Source organism: Argiope bruennichi, chromosome 4 (genome assembly GCF_947563725.1).
Source record: "Argiope bruennichi chromosome 4, qqArgBrue1.1, whole genome shotgun sequence".
Taxonomy (NCBI): Eukaryota; Metazoa; Arthropoda; class Arachnida; order Araneae; family Araneidae; genus Argiope; species Argiope bruennichi.
The window spans coordinates 49,163,614-49,185,809 of record NC_079154.1 but is presented as its reverse complement, the minus strand read 5'-3'; the positions used below and the strand labels follow the sequence as shown (position 1 = coordinate 49,185,809).

Below are 22,196 nucleotides of genomic sequence, written 5' to 3'. Positions count from 1 at the left end.
CGGTTTTTTTCTCTTTAAATTGTTATATTTTAATTGAATTGTAAAGTACACAGGATATGTATGAAATAAGACATAGGGCAAATAGCCACCACAGCTTTGCTGGCACATATGCACTCTTTTGTCGAAATTTTCTTGGACCATTTTTTATAAATGTGGCTGAATTTCGTTGATGCAGTGTTGAATTTCCTTCTTCAATGCACGCGTGCTTATGGGTTACCTTTGATTTCAAATAACCTCATAAAAAGAGATCCAATGGTTCTAAATCACACGATCTAGGGCACTGATTCTCAAATGAAAGAACTGTGCACGTCAGCCTTTAATTATTTCTGAAATATTATTCAACAATGAAAACATGTTGTTCGTTCGTGTTACGCTCTATTTTTACTAATCCTAAACTATCAGCAGTCAAATGTTTTTTTAATAGGGTTGCCAACACTTTAATCCACGAATGGTGGCAAATTCAATTATTGCTTCAATTTTGGGACACCCTTTATAATCGTGCACCGTGGAGCAGGAGAGCCATAAAGTTTTTTACACAACAAGACAATCATGCATTGGAAGTTCACCTAATTGTTTTTATTATCTTATCACTCACTATTGTCGCTCTGATTGCGAAAAATAACAAATATTATCTATTCTCAACTTATTATAATTTGGGGCCCAAAAACAACCTTTATAACTTAAATTATAAACAATACAACTGGACATAATATGGAAAACTGCTATATTTGAAATAAATGTTTGCCACAGGAAGATTTTTGGCCTTCATTTAATCCAGTTCTTATTAGCATGTTCTTTCTAAAGCATTTTTTCATTTTAGGACGATAACATTACATCATTTACACAAATCTGATAATAGATATATATTCGTTCTTTTAAACATACACTAAATTTCCAAATATGTATCAATTTATAGTAAAATTCTTTAGTGAGAAATTATTTCTTTTGCGAAATACCTATCTCACATATTTCTTCGATATTTTTTATATATATATTTATATATATATATATTTAATTTTGCTAAGCAAATGTAAAAATTTTCTCCAATAAAAAATTAATTAAAAGAATTTTTTTTTTGTGCTGTTTCCCAAAAACTGCGATGTGAACAAATTTCATTGTGTAAGTGCTAATTTCCTTTTTTTTTAATTTTAAATTTGTCATGATTTTTTTGTAATGGACAAAAAAAATTAGAATAATTTTTTTCCATTCAATTAAAAAATGTTTAAAATTGGAGCACTATCGATACAACTAATAAAAAATACGTTGTCTTTCTTTACAATTCCCGCACTTTTCTACAGTTATTACTTTATTCGAGAGAAAAATTTTCATTTAGCAGACAATTGCCAAACAAAAAGTTTAAAAAGATGTAAATTAATTATTTTACAATACCAAGTGGGAAAAAAAGGTTAACATAATTTGCATCAAACTGAAGTCATTTTAAACCTGCAGGAATCGGCTACTGAATATAAAATTGATTTACAAAAATTAAAATTTTTGGTATTTTAACTGGTTTAAGTTATTAGGGAAGTTTTAGACTTTAATACATGATTCATCAGTATTAATGTTTTCGATCCTTGAAATTCAAATTTTTTTAACTTCATTACCATGTATCAATCCAAATGTTTAATTAAATTAATTGATTAACTAATAACAAATTATGGAAATACAATGATGTCACCAAGAACACAAACATACAAAATTTGAAATCCTTAGCATATTGAAAATAATAAGAATATTAATATAAGGATAATAGAGTGACGATGTGTCCGCGTTACCACGGAAAGGGGGTGCAGTAGCTTCTAAGGATAATATAGTACGTAGCGTAATATAAGGAATAATATAGCATGTAGCAATAAAAAAAAATTCAGCATTACAAACATGAGAGAATTCAAATTGCGTAAATTCTAGTATATTTTCTTCTCGTCTCTTTCATTTACTATATGACTTTTTTATGTATAACATTCATACTATATCAATTACAAAAGAACATCTATATTGGAAAAGCGCCTTTTCACCATTGGAGGATATAATGAAACATTTGATACTTATGTACGATTTAATGTAATAGCTATCAGTTAAATCTGCTGAAATCAGTATATTTAACTTATTATGTTTTTCTGTCATCATTTTAACAGACAAACATATAATGGAAAAAATGCTTCTATAGTTAAAATTTTGAATTTGTTAAAAATTTCAAAATCAAATTTTTTTTATGATTTCAATAGTGTCTTTGCATATATGTTGTGTTTAGCTAAAATACAAGGATAAATTAAAAAATATAATTATAAAAAAACCCTCAATGATTCATAATACATTCTATTAATACAAAACTCAAATCTCCACTTACAAAACTAACAAAAAATAAGCAGAATTTTTTATAATAATTATATGAAATTCTCCCAAAATGTTTAATAAGGGTAGTATTTCAATTAATATGAAAACTGGAGCCAAGTATTTAAAAAGCTTGAAAAGCATTGCAGTATGCATTTATATCTAAAAGACCAGAAAATTATGCGAGCGATATTAAAGCTAAAATGTTTTTACTATCAACATCCAAACATCCTCCTTCTGTTGTGATGCCTGCATTTATTTGAAAAGGGGATGTGGACGTCGCCATGTAACCATAATTCGAAATACCGATTAAATTCGATTCTAAATATTTGATATATGAAATTCGTCCCCCAAAGCTAAAAAGATGCATCGAAGCAAAATTTATCTAAATATCTGCAATTTTCAATTCTTTCCTCATCCCCTTGCTAGTTCACCAGAAAAAGAAATCAATATCTATCTGCATTTTTGAAAAATCTAGCAAGCACAGTCTTTTCAAACAAATCGTAAATTGCTCTCGATACTCCGATCAATAATAATTTTTTATATATTCTTTTACTTTGCTTCAGCTGGCAACTTCCGACTCGCGTTCTCACATTTCGTTCTAGAATTCAAAATTCGATTTTGCATTGTAAATTCGAAGTTCTCGAAGGATTTCAGCAACAAAACTTTTATTCCGACTAAAATTTCCGAAGCTCCCATAAGGAGAGCAAACTTGCAGACAAACGGCACAGTTTTGCGGATAGAAGATTTTTAGAATTTGCATATTTCAAAATGCTATCTTGAAAGAAATATTCAAAGTATTGCAAGGCATTAAAATGGATAAAATAGAAAAAAGGGAATAAATTCACTTGCTTTCAATTTTTATTCTTTAAAAAGTTTTCTCAGCGTTTGTTTTTTTGAATTAATTTCTTTTATATAAGATAATATTTAAACTTAAATTACATATTTTTAAAGAATATATTATTCACAAATAAAATTGTGCTTTTGACACAAACAATGTAATTTTTGTTTATCTCATTGTTTCAGTTTTTTTTTCCTTTGGGGCATAAAATGCATGTTTTTTCGCTGTTCAAGAAGTAAAAATTATATTCGAATCTACTATTTGAATTCTTATAGTTAATCAGCATATAAGCACTTGAAGTAACTGCGAGTTAAATAGGCAATGCTTATAGAAACAAGTTCAATAATAAAACCTAAAAATATCCTTTATAGCAATGATAGAATATACGCAAATTATTTCTGAAACAAATTCAATAAATTTGTCAGTGTATCCATTCTTTTGTATAAAACTCTAACCCAACTGTACTAATATAAAAGAATTCGTATTCCTGTTTATTGGTATCGGGATTTCACAGCCTTATATTTAAACTAATTTTATGAAAGAAAAAAGTATTACAACTTTATTTTAATTTCTCTAAAATGATTTTTTTTTAAATTTTACATATATATGAAAATTTATATTATTTTAATTTGATATGTATTTCATATATTACATAAATCTTATTTTATGCAATAAAATAAAAATTTATAATCTTAAATTAACAAAATTATAAAATTATTATTATATAATAATTATTTTAATTATAATTATATAATATTTAAAATTTACGTTTATATGCATTTTATGTTATTTCTTAAAAATAATGTTTTTTTTTTAAATTGTTGTAATTTTTTTCATATACTTATATATTTGACATTTTTTTATGAATAGGTGCATAATTTTCAGTTAAAAGTAATAAAGAACAGTCATTGAGAAGAAATTATCAAACAAACGAAATTTGTATCAAAGTATCTAGGGAAACAGTTGAAACAACATCTATCTTATCTATAAGTATCAACATCTATAACTATCTATCAACAGTTGAAGGAATGACTATCTTATAGCAGAATATTCGATATTTAGATTCATATTCGATTTATCAACCATGTTAAGGATGTTTATTATTAATTGAGAGAGAAAAACTTGTACTAAGATTTACCTAGGGCCATCAAATTTTCACCTTACTTTTCTTTAATTCATTTACAATTGATTTGTTGTATAGCAGTCAGTGACTGACAACATTTTTAACTCTCGTAAACTTCGGTAAATGAAGATTTTTTTCCGAGTTAACGTAAGTAAAATTCCAAATAGTACTTTCTGCAAAAATAATTGATAACATTTATATAATTTAGATAAAAAAATAACTTGTATAAAAATTTTTGGACAACTTTCAATAAATTTAATAATCAGTGAAATGAAAGAAGCAGTTCATCAATACATTTTATTAAATAGTAGTAATAAATTGAATTTATCTATTCTTTATGGCAAAAACTCGGCTTTCAACTTATAATAAGTACAAGTTGGTATTAAAAGTCAAATTCTCTGAGCTTACCACTTATTAATGTATGTTTATCTTTCACTAATAACCAAAATTCAGCTAATTACGAGATGCTAAATTTTGTTTTTAAATATTGGTTGTATAACAACACAATCAGATGTATTAGCAGTAACATTGCATGAATCTTGCAAAAATATTATTATTATCCTTTTGAAAGTATAATTCTTAATTAAGTCTATAAGTTAGGATTTTATTGCAAAAAAGGTTCCAAATTATGAAACTGAATTTTTTAAAAATGCAAATGAAGTTAGGAAAATTGTAGAATATTTTCCGGCGCCACTTGAAAAAAAAATCGATTCTCGCCACTACACACGCTCTCAATGCTTTTTTTTTTTTTTTGACGCAGATAAATTAATAAACATTAACTTCATCTATTTCAATATAGTGTAATTCAAAAGTTGTATCAGCTGATGATTTTAGGAAATAATGATACAAAAACAAAAGAGTACACATAATAATAGAGGAAATCAAAATCATCTTTGCATAGATTAGCGATATGCAAAGGTAACTTGAATGCACACGGTTAACATTTAATGGTTTGTTCATTTCGTGTTGCACATTGAGAAGCATACTCATAATTATCGACAGCAGAATCTCAAACTAATACTATAGGAATTTGTAATTCTATACTATTTACTATTCTTCGTAAGTTGTTCTGTATGAAGACTGTTCAAAAGAATGTAAAATTCTCTAAAAATTTTTTATACTATACCTTTGGCTTACTGCCGTTTTTCCTTTTGTACAGACATTCTGTTTCGAGAAATTGTCGAGGCCATCTGCTTTGTAGATCTCTAGTATTTGGAGATATTGTAACATAATTGAAATTTTCTTACGGTAAAACATTTCTTCATCTCTAAAATGTAGTCCGATTTCTAAATACAAATTGAAAATTATTGTATTATTGCAAATGCGCCGGATTCCGGTTTCTTTGTGTTTGCTTTACAACTAAAAACTAATTTTGAGTTTTCTTATCTCTGAAAACCTAATCTTGGTATCATTTTTATTAAATAATTGTCAGCGTTTGTAATTGGGACAATCCTTTTGAATGAAGCAATATAAATTCTTGTATTAAAATGATATACAAAGATTAATTTCATGTAAAATCCACATAAAACTATAAAGCATTCTTTGGGCTGTCTTTCTCAAAGCCCTCAATGACTATCAATCACATTCTCATCTTCCCCGAACAATTCTTGGGGGGGGGGGGAGAAGAATACAGAGCGAAGAAGAAAATCGGCCTTTTTTTGTGGAAAGCATTGAGGTTGAAAAAAGAGAAAGGAACGATACTTTTAATACCCTATTATCCGACTCACTCAATGCACGGAAAATAGATCCGTTCCCCCGATAATAAAAAGTCGAACGATCCAGGTGACAGTGACGGGGGATGGGAGAGGGGTAAGAAAAAGACAGCCGCATGACAGCCACGACGGAAGAATAAAGGGCAGAAAAAAATCATTGAATAACAAGACGGCAGTCACCATGGAAACATAAGTCTGAAAATTCGTCAAGGGATATTTTTTTCTTGGGACAGCGGAATATTACGCGGCCACTGGACCAGAGAGGAGATTCAACTCCCTACTCTCTCCCCCTCGTTTTCTTTTATTGTCGGAGATTTCTGTAGCCGTCGGAATAACATCCGTGAATGGGATTTCTCCGGAGTTATATTTTCCGGAGGAAAGAATCCGCGGGACGTAAATCTTATTTCTTGAGAGAAGGAGTCTCCCCGAGCTTTTTATTACTGTCTCCATCCTTCGCTTTTCCCTTGCGTTTTTGTATATTAGCTCCCCCTCCTCCTACCCGAGATGCGCTTTAAAATATGTTTTCGTTCGGTGTTGTCTATCGGATGGCTCGGGCGTATGAAAACGTTCAAACGGATCGTAGGGTTTAGGGTTGTAAATGTTTTTATGTGGCTTAAATATTGCGAGATGGTTTGTTTCGAATAATACAATTGGAAAAGAACACGGTGTCAGTTGCGGTGCGAATTACGGAAATAGTATCTGTTGTTTTGAAATGTATATATACAGCGTCGTATATCCACGGAAGTAACGTGTACCTGGTACTACTTACGATGTACTTATGGCAACGTGATTATGCTGAATTTATTGAGACATGTGATTACAAAGACCCAGGAGATGAAATAGAGAAGTTACAGAAAATAATAAAATGTAAAGGATATAGGTCAAAAAAGTCTAACTTGATAAATGTAAGTTATACCTTAATAAAAACAAAGACAAAAACGTTTCATATAGTCAAAAGTTTTATCAAAACATGGCGGAGATTTTTCTGATTAAATTTATGAACTTTTTGTGGCTTCAAAAAGGATTCGCCAAAAATTGAAATATGTGTTCTCTGTTATTAGCATACAGTAGCAAACAACGGCGAAATGGAATTCAAGCAACAGCAACAACAACAAAAAATTCAGGGGGGTCTGAAGAAACATTAATCCATTTTAAACGCATTTTTTTTCTCCCTTCAAGCCATGGAATGTTCGTAAATTTAATCACAAATGTTATAGATAACTCCATAAAACTTTTTCCTATGTTTTTATTATGGTACAGAGCACATTTTTCTAACTGAACCTTTTTTTCAAATCTCCTTTATTTTTTAGTTACTTTTGTAATCTTTTTTCTTTTTTTCATGTAGCCGTTTGGGGGCTCTGTAACCTGTCTCAATGTCACAGAATTATTTAACTAGAGCTATAAGTTACTACCATGGCTTACGAGAAGCCGTTTCGAATTCAACGGGCTTAAAAGGATTTTACCGATCACCTTGTATATATATAATTTACAAAAAAAATTTTTGTAGATATCAATGGTAAATACTACCTTATTACCATATTATTAACTTTTGCCTTCATTTCTTCTTTTATTTAAATTGTCTTTATCAATCCAAGGTTATAAACTTTTTAAAAGAAATTCTAAATACTTTTTTATGAAAATGCTTAATCAGCGAGATCATTGAAGAGACCGAAGGGAAAAATTAGCATACTTTGATTAACTGACATTATAAAATTTGACAAGGTGACGTTAAAAAATCTATATTTAATGTCATGGAATTATTTCGTGCCATTAATAAAAATGCTATATCTTTAAAAAAAATGTGAGTACAAGTTAAGGATTTTTTCAGTCCATTATGAAACATTTAACCGACGATTTGTAGAAACTTATGCATAAGCTTATTATGGAGTTGCTAAGCAAGAACTGGATGGCAATTGTAATTCAAATGAATATTTTAAATGAGTATCTAACTTTCTTATGTATTTTAATCATTTTTATTTTATTTCTTTTCATTTGTGTTTTTGTATACATGTTGTATCTTTTCCATCAATTTTTAGTATTTAAAAGAAAATGTTTAGTTTAAAATATAATTTTCGTTTAAGCTTTTTTTCTTCTTTAAACGTCTTAAATGTGCGAAAATATTTAAGCGGATGATACGTATTCTAGGAAACCAAATTGAAAATATTTTTAAGTGGCATTAGTGTTTATAAGCACAATACCTATATCAAGTTCCCAGTCGAATCAGTTACATGAGAAAATAGCATGAAATTTTGCAAAAAATAGTAATTATCAATTTAAATTTGCAGTAAGTTTAAAATTTTGCATTAACTTCTTATTATTGATTTTAATCGTCAATTGTGTTATTCAGCTTTAAGCTCCCACTTATATGTAAATGCTCTTCTTCAATAGTTAATTGTCTTAAATTGAAAGAATAAAATTAATATTCTCCCTATATATACGGCTAATACTAGATAGAAAGGGTATCTAATTTGCTACCTTTCGAGCTCAAAACAAAGATTCTACTATTAGCATGCAAAAGCCTCTTAATTGTATTTAAATCCAAACATTTTGGATTTAAATACAATTAAGATCATAGAAACAGATCATAAAAAATTCAAATATATATATAAAAAAGAAATATCGGGTAACTTATTTCTGTATATCGTTCAATGTCTAAAATAAAAAATAAAGCTTAAGCATCAAAAATTAACTAATGAACAAAATGGAAACATTATGACCATTTGGTGTGCTAGAAAATTGCAAAAATGTAGAAATAAAATTCATATTTCTAAAATTTTGTTTAGCTACATGTTTTTGTTTGTGATTAGCATATTATTTTTTATTTAGTGTCTCTAAAATAATACAATAGGGCTTTTAATAAAACTTAATTAGAAATTAAAATTTTGGGACTAAAACGTTAGGAACAGGAAGTAAGTTTTATCAACCGCAATTAATTAATCTTCATCCAGTTAATAAATATAAATCCATTAATTGCATTGAAATTAACTAATCCATTATTTATATTATATTTGAACATTTTTAAACATGATCAATATTGCGTTAAAAACAACTTTTTTGTTTTGTTTAAATCTGCTTTCCAATAATAATTATATAAAGTTTCTAATAAAATTGATAAAAAAAATAATTAGCAAGCTTAAAGCATCAAAAAAAATATTAAATAAAAAAATATTAAAATAAATAAAATTCAATTAATAAAAGCCTTTTATTCATCAAAAAATTTCTTGCTGATGTAATTTATTATAAATATGCTGGAAAAGTAAATATCTCCACAAAGTTGTTCTATGCATAAAGTTTTCATGAAATTTATGGGTCCATTTTCTAGATGATAAACTCTTAGCTCGTGTTTCTCTAAAATTGAAAAGTAAAGCCTTTCATCACTTTTAATAACAGTTTTCTGAATTTTGAGAGATTGGCCTTAACGAGGAGTTTCAGAATGATGAAGATTAAACCCTTTAATCTTTAGCCTCATGACTAAAATTATTTTCACTGCTTCGAAACTCAAACTTTCAAAACCTGTCATTAATTATCTAAACATATTTATGCTCAGAGATAATTAGTGAAAATCTCAGCAACAAATATCTAGTGAGTAAATCTAGTAATGAAATTAATAATTATAAATTTTAGTCTATTTTTACCAAAATTCAATTTTTAAAATATTTCTGCGAACAATTTTAATATAAAATTTACAAAATCATAACTTTTTGCCTTGTTTTTCTCAAAATGTTACAAATGCAGTTCTTTTTCTCATAAATGCAGAACCTAATTATTCGTTTAAACTTAAAACATTCAAACAATATTCGAAAATAGTATTTAAAAATCTCTGAATAATGCCATTCATAGATAACAAAACTTTTATGAAGCAAATAATAAAATACATAAATAATTTAAATTACATTATGTCGTCAAATAAATAAATCGTTTGCGATAGCTTATGAAATATGAAAGTATGAATAAATTGTTTTCAAATAATATATTATTTGGCAAAAAATAAAATGGAATCGTTTGCATTTTTGAAATTTGATATTTTTGAAATTTGATATTTTTGAATAATGCTCTTAATATATTTATAGTAAATGGGAGAATAGTTTGTTAGTAAAGAAATACATGCTATTTGTGTCAAATGATTTTTGAAAAATAGAACGCTTTTAATTCCCATTTTTTTTTCCCCTTTCTTTTGCAAATTTAAAGTAACATTCAATAAAGAGAGAGTTAATAACATTTTTTTATCTTTTAAGTTGTTTTAAGCTCAGTTATATAGAAATTAATAAGAATTGGGTGTTATATAATGAAATAGTTTTTACTATTATACTTGGGTGCATTGGAGAATTTCGTGTTCGGAACTGTTGATAAAAATTAAATATAATTTGATTAAACATAAACAACTCCTTTGAATTAGAGTATTGCACAAAACCAAAAGACTGTAATACATGAATATTCAATTACCTAAGTCGCTTTATGCGTTCAATAGATTTCTCCTAATGCTATGTCAGATATTACGCTTCCAATTCATTTTAATTTACACTCTTAATTTTCTTTTGTAGCTGCTTCATAATTTAAGGCACTGATCAAGATGCATTTTAAAAATTTACTCCTATTGGTTGCGTTTTGTTTCTGTTATTGTTTGAAACTATTTTTTTACGATTTCATTCCTCAAGTATTTTATAATAAGTACATTTATTATTATTTATTTTTTTACATTTAATTTATAATATCATTGTTTACCTATTGCAATTTCAATTATTTCATAAATTTTTTAATGTTCTTGAAGTTTTTTTTTTACTTTCTTCTTCAAAATTATCGTATAATTATCGTTTTACATGAGAAAATGTTGTAATCTTCATTTTTTTCTGTAAATTTACTTGGCTATGAAGGTTGCTGAAGAGAATAGTTTTCAGAATAATAAAAGAATGAGAGAATATCCGATTTAATTCGTAGTTTTTTTTATTGCGGAATCAAAAATGTCCATTTAAATTTAACAATTGGATACTCTGGATGATAAAGCAATTTTTCACTGTGAATGTCACCAAAATGGCATGAATGTGTTCTGATTCTATATGCATGAAAAAACGGATTCCTTTACTGTAGACAGAAAGTTTCAATAGTTCATGTGAATTATGTGGATGACATATGCTGCTAATAATAAAGATACACTCACAGTGCATTTTTATAAAGGCTATTTTTAGTGATTTAACTAATCAACTTCTAGAATTTCAACTAAATTATTTTTATAACTTATAACCAAAAGAAAATAACAACCCGTATTTCTGACTTAACACTGTTTTTTTTAACCTTAAAAAACTGTCTAGAGTTTTAGATTTTGCTTTTATTCAAAGTTTGTTTTGCAAGTATATCTGTAATTTATGAATGTCCTTATATTCTATGTTAGAATATATCTGCACAATAAAGACACTATTCGATATTCAGTAACGAATCTCAAAAAAAAATTATATATGGACAGAAATAAATACTTCTCAAATATATATAAAATTACAAAATATCAGAAAACTCAAGTTAAGCTTTGCTAATAATAATAGTATCACAATAATTATCTTCTGCTTTTAAATTTGTGCTTATTTTCACAATACGAGACAAAATCGAATAGTTTCAATTCATTTTTAAAATATCATTAATTAAAACCGTAACGGCTTAATTCGTAATAATAGATTATAAAATAAATTTTCCATTCAATATCGTCAAGATATTTCTCACATAAGTCTGTCACGGTGCTCATAAAAATACCTCAACTTTGGGACCACTGACTAATGTTTTCAGGATCACATTTCACAAAAGATTTGCAAAGTAAGCTCACCTGGAGTGTATTAATTATGTTCAAGTCAAATATCCTCCAACTAGTGTGCTATCGAAATTTTGAGAGGGTTGCCACTTCTGGCATATGATATTCAGAAGACGATTTTAGTATGTCCTAAGATATGATATGGCTTTAAACTGGATTACTAATTTAAACACTTACAATATTATGAATGCTAAGTGATGATCTTTTATTGAATGTTAGCTTCGTAGTTAAAATATTACGCAATCACTCAGCATGGAGTTTCAAATTCATTTTTTGCACTCATGTTAAAAAGTGAAACATTTTATTCTTTAATCATTTAAATATGTCATAGGAAAATTATAAAATAAATTTATCAATTACATTACAAAAGATTATTTCAAAAAATTGAATATGAAAGAATATTCTCCAATTTGACTAATTCTCGTACTTAGTAATTATTCTGAAAACTGACCATGTATAAAAGTCAATAATTGTACATCGTGTCAAAGACAATTTATTTTCGAAATGTAATTAGATTTTAGCATAGATAAAAGCTATCACCATGCATGGAAGCGACTTAGATTGGGAATTTCAAGTGCTGTGAGGCCTAACTGGCAAATGGTTATAAATTTCAGGAATTAATACTTCGTAACAACTTTTATTTAATGTATGTAACTATACTAAAATGTTCATTTTGCTGGACATTTTTGAAACTTATTTTATTTGCTTCTTTTATAAGCCATATATTTCGATATCCAAAAAAGATTTTCTTACTATTACTAGAAGCAAAGCCATGGTAATAAATATTATTCCGGAAATGAATCTTTTGAAATAGCAAGTGGATTTTAAAGAGCCGTAAAATGGGAAACAATTAATATGTACAGCCATTTTTTTTTAATTCTCAAATAATATGTTGCTTAAAAATATAGATCTGAATCTTCCTTACTCACTTTTTTATTTTTATTTATTTATTTGAAATTTAAATTTAAAGTAGAAAAATCATGTGCTATTAAACGTTTGTGTTTCAGTTATTTCCATTGATTCTTTAAAAATTGTAGACTTCGATGCAACGGTGAAGTACTGCAAAATATGTGAAATGAATATTATAAACAAATCTTTGTTTTCAAACTATAACGACAAACGAAACTCTTACAGTTCAAAAACTCGAAAAGTGTAACATAACAAACAATAGTTTTCACAAATCCTAACTGATCTGATAAAAGCAAATCAATCCATATTATTTAGCACTTAGCTATACAAATTTGCTCAAAAATACTAGCATGGTCTCACAGAGCAATAACGAAAGATTTAAAACATTTAATGAATTATTTTGCTCAAAGAAGCTTTAATTAATAGAAAAAAAATTAAGAAGCATATATATATCAGCTCTATTATTTAATTAATGTCGTTTCGATCTACAACCAATTTTCAAATATTTGGAAATATCAGTTGACCGACTGATGCTTGAAAACTACATAGAAATTCGCAAAGAAGAATTTAGATATAGAAGCGTCCATTCACCGCCAACAAAAATGTAATTCAAAAATAATGTATAAAAACTAAAAGCAAAGAGAATTAGTTTAAAATTAAGGGGAAAAAATAGTTCCACCGGCAAATGTGGCAAGTTTAACAATTCAAAATGATTATAACTTTTTTTAAATTTTTGTGTTAAAATATTTAAATATGTTTTCTCGTAAAATGTGTTTTTCATTATTTCCCTTTGCAGTAAAAATCTTTCAGAAAAATGTTTTTAAAACATTGAAATGAAATTCTGCCAAAATGTTTTATTGAGTCCTAACTATATTATAAACTAGAATCTGATTTTTTTTTTGTTCATATTTATTACTTTTTGCTGAAAGTAATTTGCATTAAAAGTTTGAGTTATTTTACACAATTGGGAATAATTCCAAAATTTTTAGAATTACGAAAATCTGAATTATGTCTTTTATGCCTTTTTATCTCTGTTCATTTGTTTCTATATCTTAGTATTATATTTATCATCCCTTCTTAAATTACCATTTGTTTGGCACTGCATTACCAAATATAACTCTTTCAGCAATAAACAACAACATAGATTGCTTAAAGATTCATCACAAGTTAGTTAGCTTTAATCAAAAATATTCAAAGGATAATCAATCATTTAATACTTTATCAACTGAGAATACATCCAGTACAGTCAATGCAATCTCATACGATACACGTCAAAAATATTGTACCAATTTAATTTTAGAAATCTCAACGAGTCTTAATGGATGAAAAAATAAGTGGTACTATAGCATATCGTCAGGAAAAGATAATTTCGCTGAAAATAGCGTGAGCACATGAGTTTATCATATGACTGTAGAGTCCATGAAATTACTTCATTATGAAGAAAAAAAAAACTATGTGATAATTTTAAAAGTGATTGGCAGGGAAATTTACGAAATGAAGTAAATTTGTATTGTAAGGATGCAGATGTTAAATGTTGTTAATCCAAAATCTTCTATATCATTGACTCTTGATTATTTCCATTTCAGACAACAAATGCCTCAGAGTCTCGAATCCCAGATTACGATGGAGAAAACCCCCAGTTACTTCATTACACGGGAAGTCCCACATCGCCTGTACAGAATGTCACCGACGGTCAAACTCATCGTGGTGGTTCGAGACCCAGTCACTCGAGCGATCTCAGACTACACCCAGACTGCCAGCAAAAGATCCAGCGGGCCTTCTTTTGATCAGATGACCTTTCGTAATTCTACCAGTGGACTCGTGGATACGTCATGGAGTGCCATTCGAATTGGAGTCTACTCCAGATTTTTGGAGTGGTGGACGAGGCATTTCCAAATGGAACAGATCCATTTCGTATCAGGGGAGAACTTGATTCGAGATCCAGCAGGAGAAATGGCTCGAGTTCAAGATTTTCTTGGACTCAAGAGAGTCATCACCGATAAACATTTCTATTTCAACGAAACTAAAGGTTTCCCTTGCCTCAAGAAGTCCGAAGGCAGTGGAAATCCGCATTGTCTTGGCAAAACCAAAGGCAGGACTCATCCGGAGATATCTCCTTCCACGATAACTAGGTTAAGAGACTTTTACAGACCTTTTAACCTCAAGTTCTATCAGATGGTGGGGAGGGACTTTGGCTGGCTATGACGGAACGCCAACTTCTCAAACAAATCATATCAGTGAAAACTGAAATTGTGTTAGTGAGACTACGTGAAAGATGCCAAATCTGAAAAGTCCGCCCTTTCCACACATGTCCAGTGAAGACATAAAATCGAAAATCCCAAAGAAAATATCTCATAACGAGGTTGAGGAACTTTTATCGACCTTTAAACTCCCAAGTTCTATCTTGTGTTATGGAAGGGAAAGAGGAAATAGAGGAGGTGGATATGATGGAACGCCATTTTCGTCGACAAATCATATCAAGAAGTTGGAATTGCGTTAGCGGTGGAGTTTGCTTTACCACTTTGTAAGAGAAGAAGTGGACTGTGTATCGTTCCAGTAACTTAATCAGTGTGTATCAGAGCTTGTGTCGTTTTCGTGGAAGTAAAAATGGCAACAAAAAAAAATGTGCACTAAAAGCATCGCCAAATGGAGTTTCTTTTTTGAAGGAAAAAAAGTTAAAAGATTTTTCTATTCGTTTTTAACTGTGGACTCCTTTTCGAAGCCAAATTTGTAAAATAGAAAAGGTGATTCTTTGAAGAATTTTACTTCTGTTTTCCCACTTTACTTGCTTAAAATCTAGTCAGTTACCATAGCAATGATGCATTCCATATATTTTATTTTATTTAATAATATTTATAAACGGTATTTTAAGTGATCCATAAAATTTTTCTGCAACTATTTGTAAATGAATATATATATAACGAAGCATCAAAAGTTCTTGTTAAAATTTTCTTTTCTTTTATTAGTGTCTTAAAATAGCCGATGTCTTAGGAATCAAATAATAACAATGCATATTTTGGATTGATGATATGGAAAAAAGTAGAGAAAATTATTTTTAAATGCATCCGCTTTAATGTGAAACTCTGATCGTCTAATTTCTTTATTGGGACGAATATGATTGCAGAAGAAATTTTGAGTAAAAATTTCAAGACAATATAAGCTGTAAAACAACAGTGTGCCAATCAATTTCTTTTCTATGTCCAGAATTAAATAAATGGTAAAAAATTTCCATTGTATTGTTTTATTCACAAAAATTTCATACCTCTGGAAAGTAAAAAAGAATATATTATTCATTTTTTCCAAATTAGTTCGTAAATTCACATTTGAAAATCGTTTAAATTTTTACTAACCATTATTTACCACATAAATTAGCTTGAACTGAAAATGAAGCATGACTAAAACAAATGAAACATAAAATATCAAGGCAAACAAGTTACAAACAATGGAAAAGTTATTTTGTAAATATTTTACTAGTTGAAAATTTCTCTTTAGAAATGAAAGTTTCCGAATTATGGCCCGAAAATATAAAAATTACGAAATCAAAGAAACAACGATGATTAAATGTTTTTAATGGTGTATCCGATATTCCATTTAATTGACAGATTCATATATATATATATATATAAGTAACCAATCTAAAGTAAGAAATAGTTTGAAAACGAAACTAAAATGAAAACGAAACAAAACAGTTTCGAAATCGCAACTAAAATTTATTACCTATTCAAACTTTTTTTTCCCCCCCTTTAGTGCTATTTTTTGTTTATATTGTTATTTTTGTTATTGTATTTTTACTTTGTAATGGTTATTTTCTTCTAATTTGTTGTTTTGTATTTTCCTTTCTGTTAAAATGGTATATCTCTTGGGCATAATTTCAGGGGATTTTCGGGTCACGAGGAATTATTATTAGACAAATGTCTGTTTTTCCTCACAGAAAAAATCCCTTTCTTTGAATCCCTGCCTGAGGGTGACCCTTGAAAAAGTCTTCAGGCCGGATTCTTTTTTATTTTTTTATAATTTGTTTTGGTTTAATTTTTATTTAGTTTTTTGATTTTCCTTTTAACTTGATTCTAATACTTTTGTTTGTTTATATATATATATATATATATATATATATATATATATATATATATATATATATATATATATATATATAAAAGAAATGTTTTGTCAAATCTAGTTGCCGCTACTTCGCTAAATTTTGGCTATTTTGTGCATTAATCTATCTTGCTATAATCAAATTATTACTATTATAATTATCTAAGTAATTAAATAATGAAGTTTTTAAAATATTTGTGCAATCAATGGTGAAAATCACGAAATTTATACAACTATACAATACAGTAAATTGTAAGAAATCTAAACGCCCCTTCTTGTGTACTTCCTACCACCCCACCACCACTGAACGAGGCAGTATCCATATTGTAGGTTTTCAGGTTCGAGGCCCGATTCCACCGAAGAACCGTCGTGTAAGAGTTTCTGTTGCATGTTAAATAAGTCATGCCAAACGTCCTCCCACTGGTGTGATGTGGTGTGGAGAGGAGGGTGCCAGCTCAGGTGTCGTCCTCGTCATCTGACCGCGGTTCAAAACTACGAGGTCCGTCCCAAAATAGCCCTTGTGGTGCTTAACAACCGGACGTTAATATAACTAAACTCAACTAAACTAGCAGATCCATATTCTAAACGCCCCTATTAGCTAAATAGATTAATACGCAGACAAATTTTCAACAGATTAATTGACCTTAATCGTATTATATTTATGAATGCTGTGATGCATTTATTAGCATGAATTTCAGCTAGCAATGCAATTTTAATAATTTGAAATTAGTGCATTTAATGGCTTTGATAACCACTAAGTGTGAATTTTAAGTAACATTTCTGATTTATTTCTTCTAACTAAATTATCAAGTTATCGAATCTTCAATTCAGCTGCAAGAGAAACTTCTTTATTTTTTATTTATTTTTACGTATATGGTCACTGACATGTTGAGATGAAGAAAGGTAAATTTTAAATTGTGCTGAAATATTTCAATTTTTGCTGCACGCTACAAAATTACATTCATTATTGCTTAGTTAGGATAATGGATTGCAGCAAAATCACCACCAGGCTATCACTTTACTATGATCAAATTCAATTTTGGATAAGAATAAAAAAATTCACTATTTTATGATAACTCAAATGTTTACAGAACATTACATGTGCTGTATTTACAAATTATATCAATCCATCAAAAATATTTCGTATTTTATTCCGTAAACAATGTTTCAACAACAACAGAAAAAAAAACATTTTAAACAAATCACAGCAAACTATTTGTCAAACAACCCACAAATAAGGAATTTCCCTTTCACCAGTCTTTTCAAAAAGTAATTATGCCACACTTAATAGAAGCAAACTTCTTGCAATTTAATTTGTCTACTTCAAGAAATTAAAAAAAAATCAACCTAAATTTTTAAAAAAAATATAAAAATAACATAAAATTCAACTGCATACTAGGTAATTGAAAACCACCCTCTTCTCCGTGACTATGGTGCTAATCATTACACAAGGATTCAAAATTCAAACCCGAAATAATAAATAAACAAAAAAAAACAAAAAAAAAATCAAATGCCAAAAAAGAGAGAAGAAAGGAGCAGAAAAAGTAAGGAGACTCCAATGATGTTTCGGCTTTTGTGTCTCCTTCTTCTTTCTCCTCCATTTTTTTTTCCTTCTCCCACTCTCCTTTTTCACCTCAGTTAATTAAAAGTTTTTGAGGAAAGTGCTGATCGTTAGCTAAAGACGGAGCAGAAAAGGCAGTAATAAAAATGAATCGTAAATGTGATGGCGTTTTATTGAAGAAAGTGGCTGCAGGTAAGGCTATCGATTGAACGGAATGTCAACGGAGCCAGTGGAGGAAAACCAATAACTGAATTACTCGCACCTCGGCAAGCGAGGGGGGAGCGTCCAGAAATTTTTCTTTCGTGGTTGAGGGAAAAAAATTCTTGTCAAAATAGGACTTTTTTTTTTATTTTTGCTTTTATTTGTCTTTAATAGGGTACAGGAATCATTTTAATGAACATTGAACTGGTCTCTTTAATGCATTTATCTATAAAAAAGCAGTTCCTCTCGAATTTTTTTAGAGGTGTCATTTTTGTTTAAAATAAATTAGCGAGAGAAAAATACAAGTAAAATAACGAAAAGAAGAATCTTACATTTCACCTTTGAAATGATATTATATTTGGCATTTTTTTCTTTCTAGTATACGTAACATAGAGAAAGTACAGTAATCGTCAAAAAATTCGAACACAAGATTTTGACGAATCTCCACGTTTTATACCTCTCTGAGCTCGAAAATCACATTTTTGGAAAATGTTCGTCTGTCTGTCTGCGACAAAAGTAACTTAAAAACAATTTAATCAAGACGGTCGAAATTTGGCATATGGTCTTTACAACAAATTTGCAGATTTCTATCAATTTTTGAACAAATTTTTTCAGAGGAAGTCCGTCTGTCCGGTTGTTCGAATATCAGTTAACACGATAACAACAAAACAAAGAGAGCTAGATAAATGAGATTCGGTACACACATTTAACATCTATAGTGTAAAAACCTATCAAATTTTGATCTAAATCCAACAAGGAATTGACCGTCTGTCTTTCTATACTTTCAGAAACATGTAAATACGATAACTCAAAAACGTAGTATCTTAAATACATCAAATTTGGTGCGAGATTTTGTGACTACAAGTGCAGTTTTGTGTCCTATTTTGATTTCAATCATTTGGGAAACATGCCTAAAACATAAATTCGGTTTTTGGATACGATTAACCGCATGATGACATGGAAAATTCAGACTCTCTAACTCTAAATTTTCGCCAAAAGCTAGTATTTAGTAATTATTGTACGCCATTGCAATGTAAGGTGTTCTCAGGTATAACACCTTTATGAGCGAGTATAGAAGAAAGTTTATGGGATTCCGTATTATTATTCCGTTGGATTAAATTACGGCATGTTGTTTGAGGTGGAAGAACAAAAAAACAGAGAATTTAAAGATTTATGTAGCCTATATATTGTCTACTCTAAACTCAGTATCATACTTTCTTCTGAGCCGTTAGAGATACACATTAATTTTAATGTATAAATATACTTTAAATGACCTAAAGAGTGAGGCTTTATATTATCTAAATTAATAAGTGCACTATTAGAAAAAATTACGAAGGGGTTTTATAGTGAAAGACTCGTGGCATTAATAATTTGAATTTTTAAAAATTCCATTCTCCTTGTAACCCAAATTAACTGAATTATGAACTTTTAAATTGATTCATTTAGACCAATCAACCGCAGTGACGAAGTATCTGCATTGATTGGCGTATCTTCCTCGAGGATGCAACTGAAATTTTCTGTAATTATTTAACTCGGAAAACTAACTCTTAAAATTCATGTTTAGAGAACACAAATTAAAGAAATAATTAATGAAACACTTTAATGCAAGGCTGATTTGATGGAAGAACAAACCAGCATTTCTATCAATTTTTAATTACGGTTTCTTCAAAAGTATCAACAATTTAAACCTAAGTTTAAAAGTTAAAACCAAAAATAACGCAACATTCAATCAAAACCATAAAGGAAAAGAAATAGAAGACTTTTCAAACAGATTTATAAGTTTAAAGAAAGAAATGTGATTCGTTTATGATTCATAATCTGTATTCAAAATATCGGATGGATTTACTTTTAGCAGAAAGAATTGAAAGCATCTATTTAAATGGATTTAAAAATATGGGTTTATCTATTGCATTTAAAATTTACAATATTAGAGCATATTTGCAAATATTTTTAACATAGTTGTATAATATATAATTGTGATATGGAATCGAAATTGATTTCCTGTTAAATATTATTAACTAATTTTATAAACCTGGAAAAATGTTTTTAGCTACACGGTTTTAAGTCATGGTCCTTTCTTTAAGAATACGTTACCTGCAGAAATTTTATAAATCGTAGCTCGATATACAGAAAAGAAGTTCGGAATTCCCTTTTTTAACACCGTTATTATTTATAAAAATTTATGAAAGTAGTTTAGATTTAAAATATTTGATTATAAGAGAGAAATCTTAACTCAAATAAAATAAACAATATTCGTCTGAAGATACTGATTTAAAAAATTCTTTCTGGGCGTCTTTGAAATTTATTCAGCAATCAATTATAAGAACCGAAATACGCTCTGAAGTTACAATATATAACAAATAATTCAAGAAAGGATAACTTTTGCTGGTTAAAAAATTCAGCATGTAATTAGCTCCACAAAAATTTCTCGTATACTCTCTAATATAGGTATTAACCCAGAAAATATTTTGCACTGCATTGGCGTAGAATAATTAACAAATATTAACCTTTGGCGTGAATATATCATTTTTACTAAATCTATCGTATAATCTTTGGCGAGTTATTTGGCGATTAATCCCTAGAATACATTTAATGGCATCAGAAAATCGATGATTTTAGATGCTTTTTCCCTAACCGATTGAAACAAAAATTCGACATTGAGCTACAATTGTAGTCACAAAATCCCATGCCAAATTTAACCCGTTGTAGGATATAGTTCGAAATTGCATAGATGCCTAGACTATAGATGTTAATTATGTGTATCGTTCAGTGTATAGATTTTAATTCTGTATAGTTTATCTATCTAGTTCTCTTTGTTTTGTAGTTATAGTGCTAAATTGCATTCGAACAGCCAGACAGCCGGCGTACTTGCATAGGGGTAGCGCATGTTCCCCGAGATATGAGCGTTCCGGGTTCGAATCCCGATTCGGGCATGGTTGTTCTTCATCTGTGTTCTATCTGTGAGGTATGTGAATGTGTCCCCCTGTAGAACGGGGTTGTGCATGTGAATGTGTGAGTTTCATCTACATATGAGCTAGAAGTCGGACTTCTGCCCTCGGGTGCTCTGGGATCTTTAAATTCAGAAACTGCTGCACCCTCTTTCCGTGGTAGCGCGGATGCGACATCATCATCAACAACAGCCAGACTGAGAGACTTTTGAGCGGATTTGATTAATATTTGATCAATTTTGATATAGATAGAAATCTGCAATTTGGTATAACGACAGTATACCAAATTTCATCCGTCTAGATCAAAGCTAGACGACAGATCCTCCGTCTGTCTTTGTCAGAGACAGACAGGCGGGCTGAAATCTTTCAAAAATTTGTTTTTCAAACTCAGAGAGGTCTACAACGTGGAGATTCGTCAAAATCTCAAGTTCGAATTCTTTGACAATTACTATACTCTCTCTATACTATGTATACAAGAAAGTAAAAAGATAATTTAGATTAATGCCTTACTGAACTGTTCATGATTAACTTTATTTTATGATTGAAATCTCAATTCATTTCCTCGAAAAATTAAAATAATATACTTTTTTTTTATATGCGAGGTAGGGTTGTTCAATAAGTAAAAATGAATAAAATATTCTATTTTTTCTGAAAATATTTCTGGTCCTGCCCGTAACAATA

The 22,196-nt window shown here is 29.1% G+C and overlaps 1 protein-coding gene across 1 annotated transcript in view; it reads left to right on the top strand.

The window, feature by feature from the left end:
- LOC129966015 (heparan sulfate glucosamine 3-O-sulfotransferase 3B1-like) overlaps positions 1-15,920 on the top strand; it is a 34,290-nt gene extending 18,370 nt beyond the window's left edge. The window contains exon 2 of the mRNA XM_056080348.1: positions 14,297-15,920. Within this exon, the coding sequence (XP_055936323.1) occupies positions 14,297-14,915 (619 nt within the window). The 3' untranslated portion in view covers positions 14,916-15,920. The remainder of the gene's footprint in view (positions 1-14,296) is intronic.
- The last annotated feature ends 6,276 nt before the right edge of the window (positions 15,921-22,196 follow it).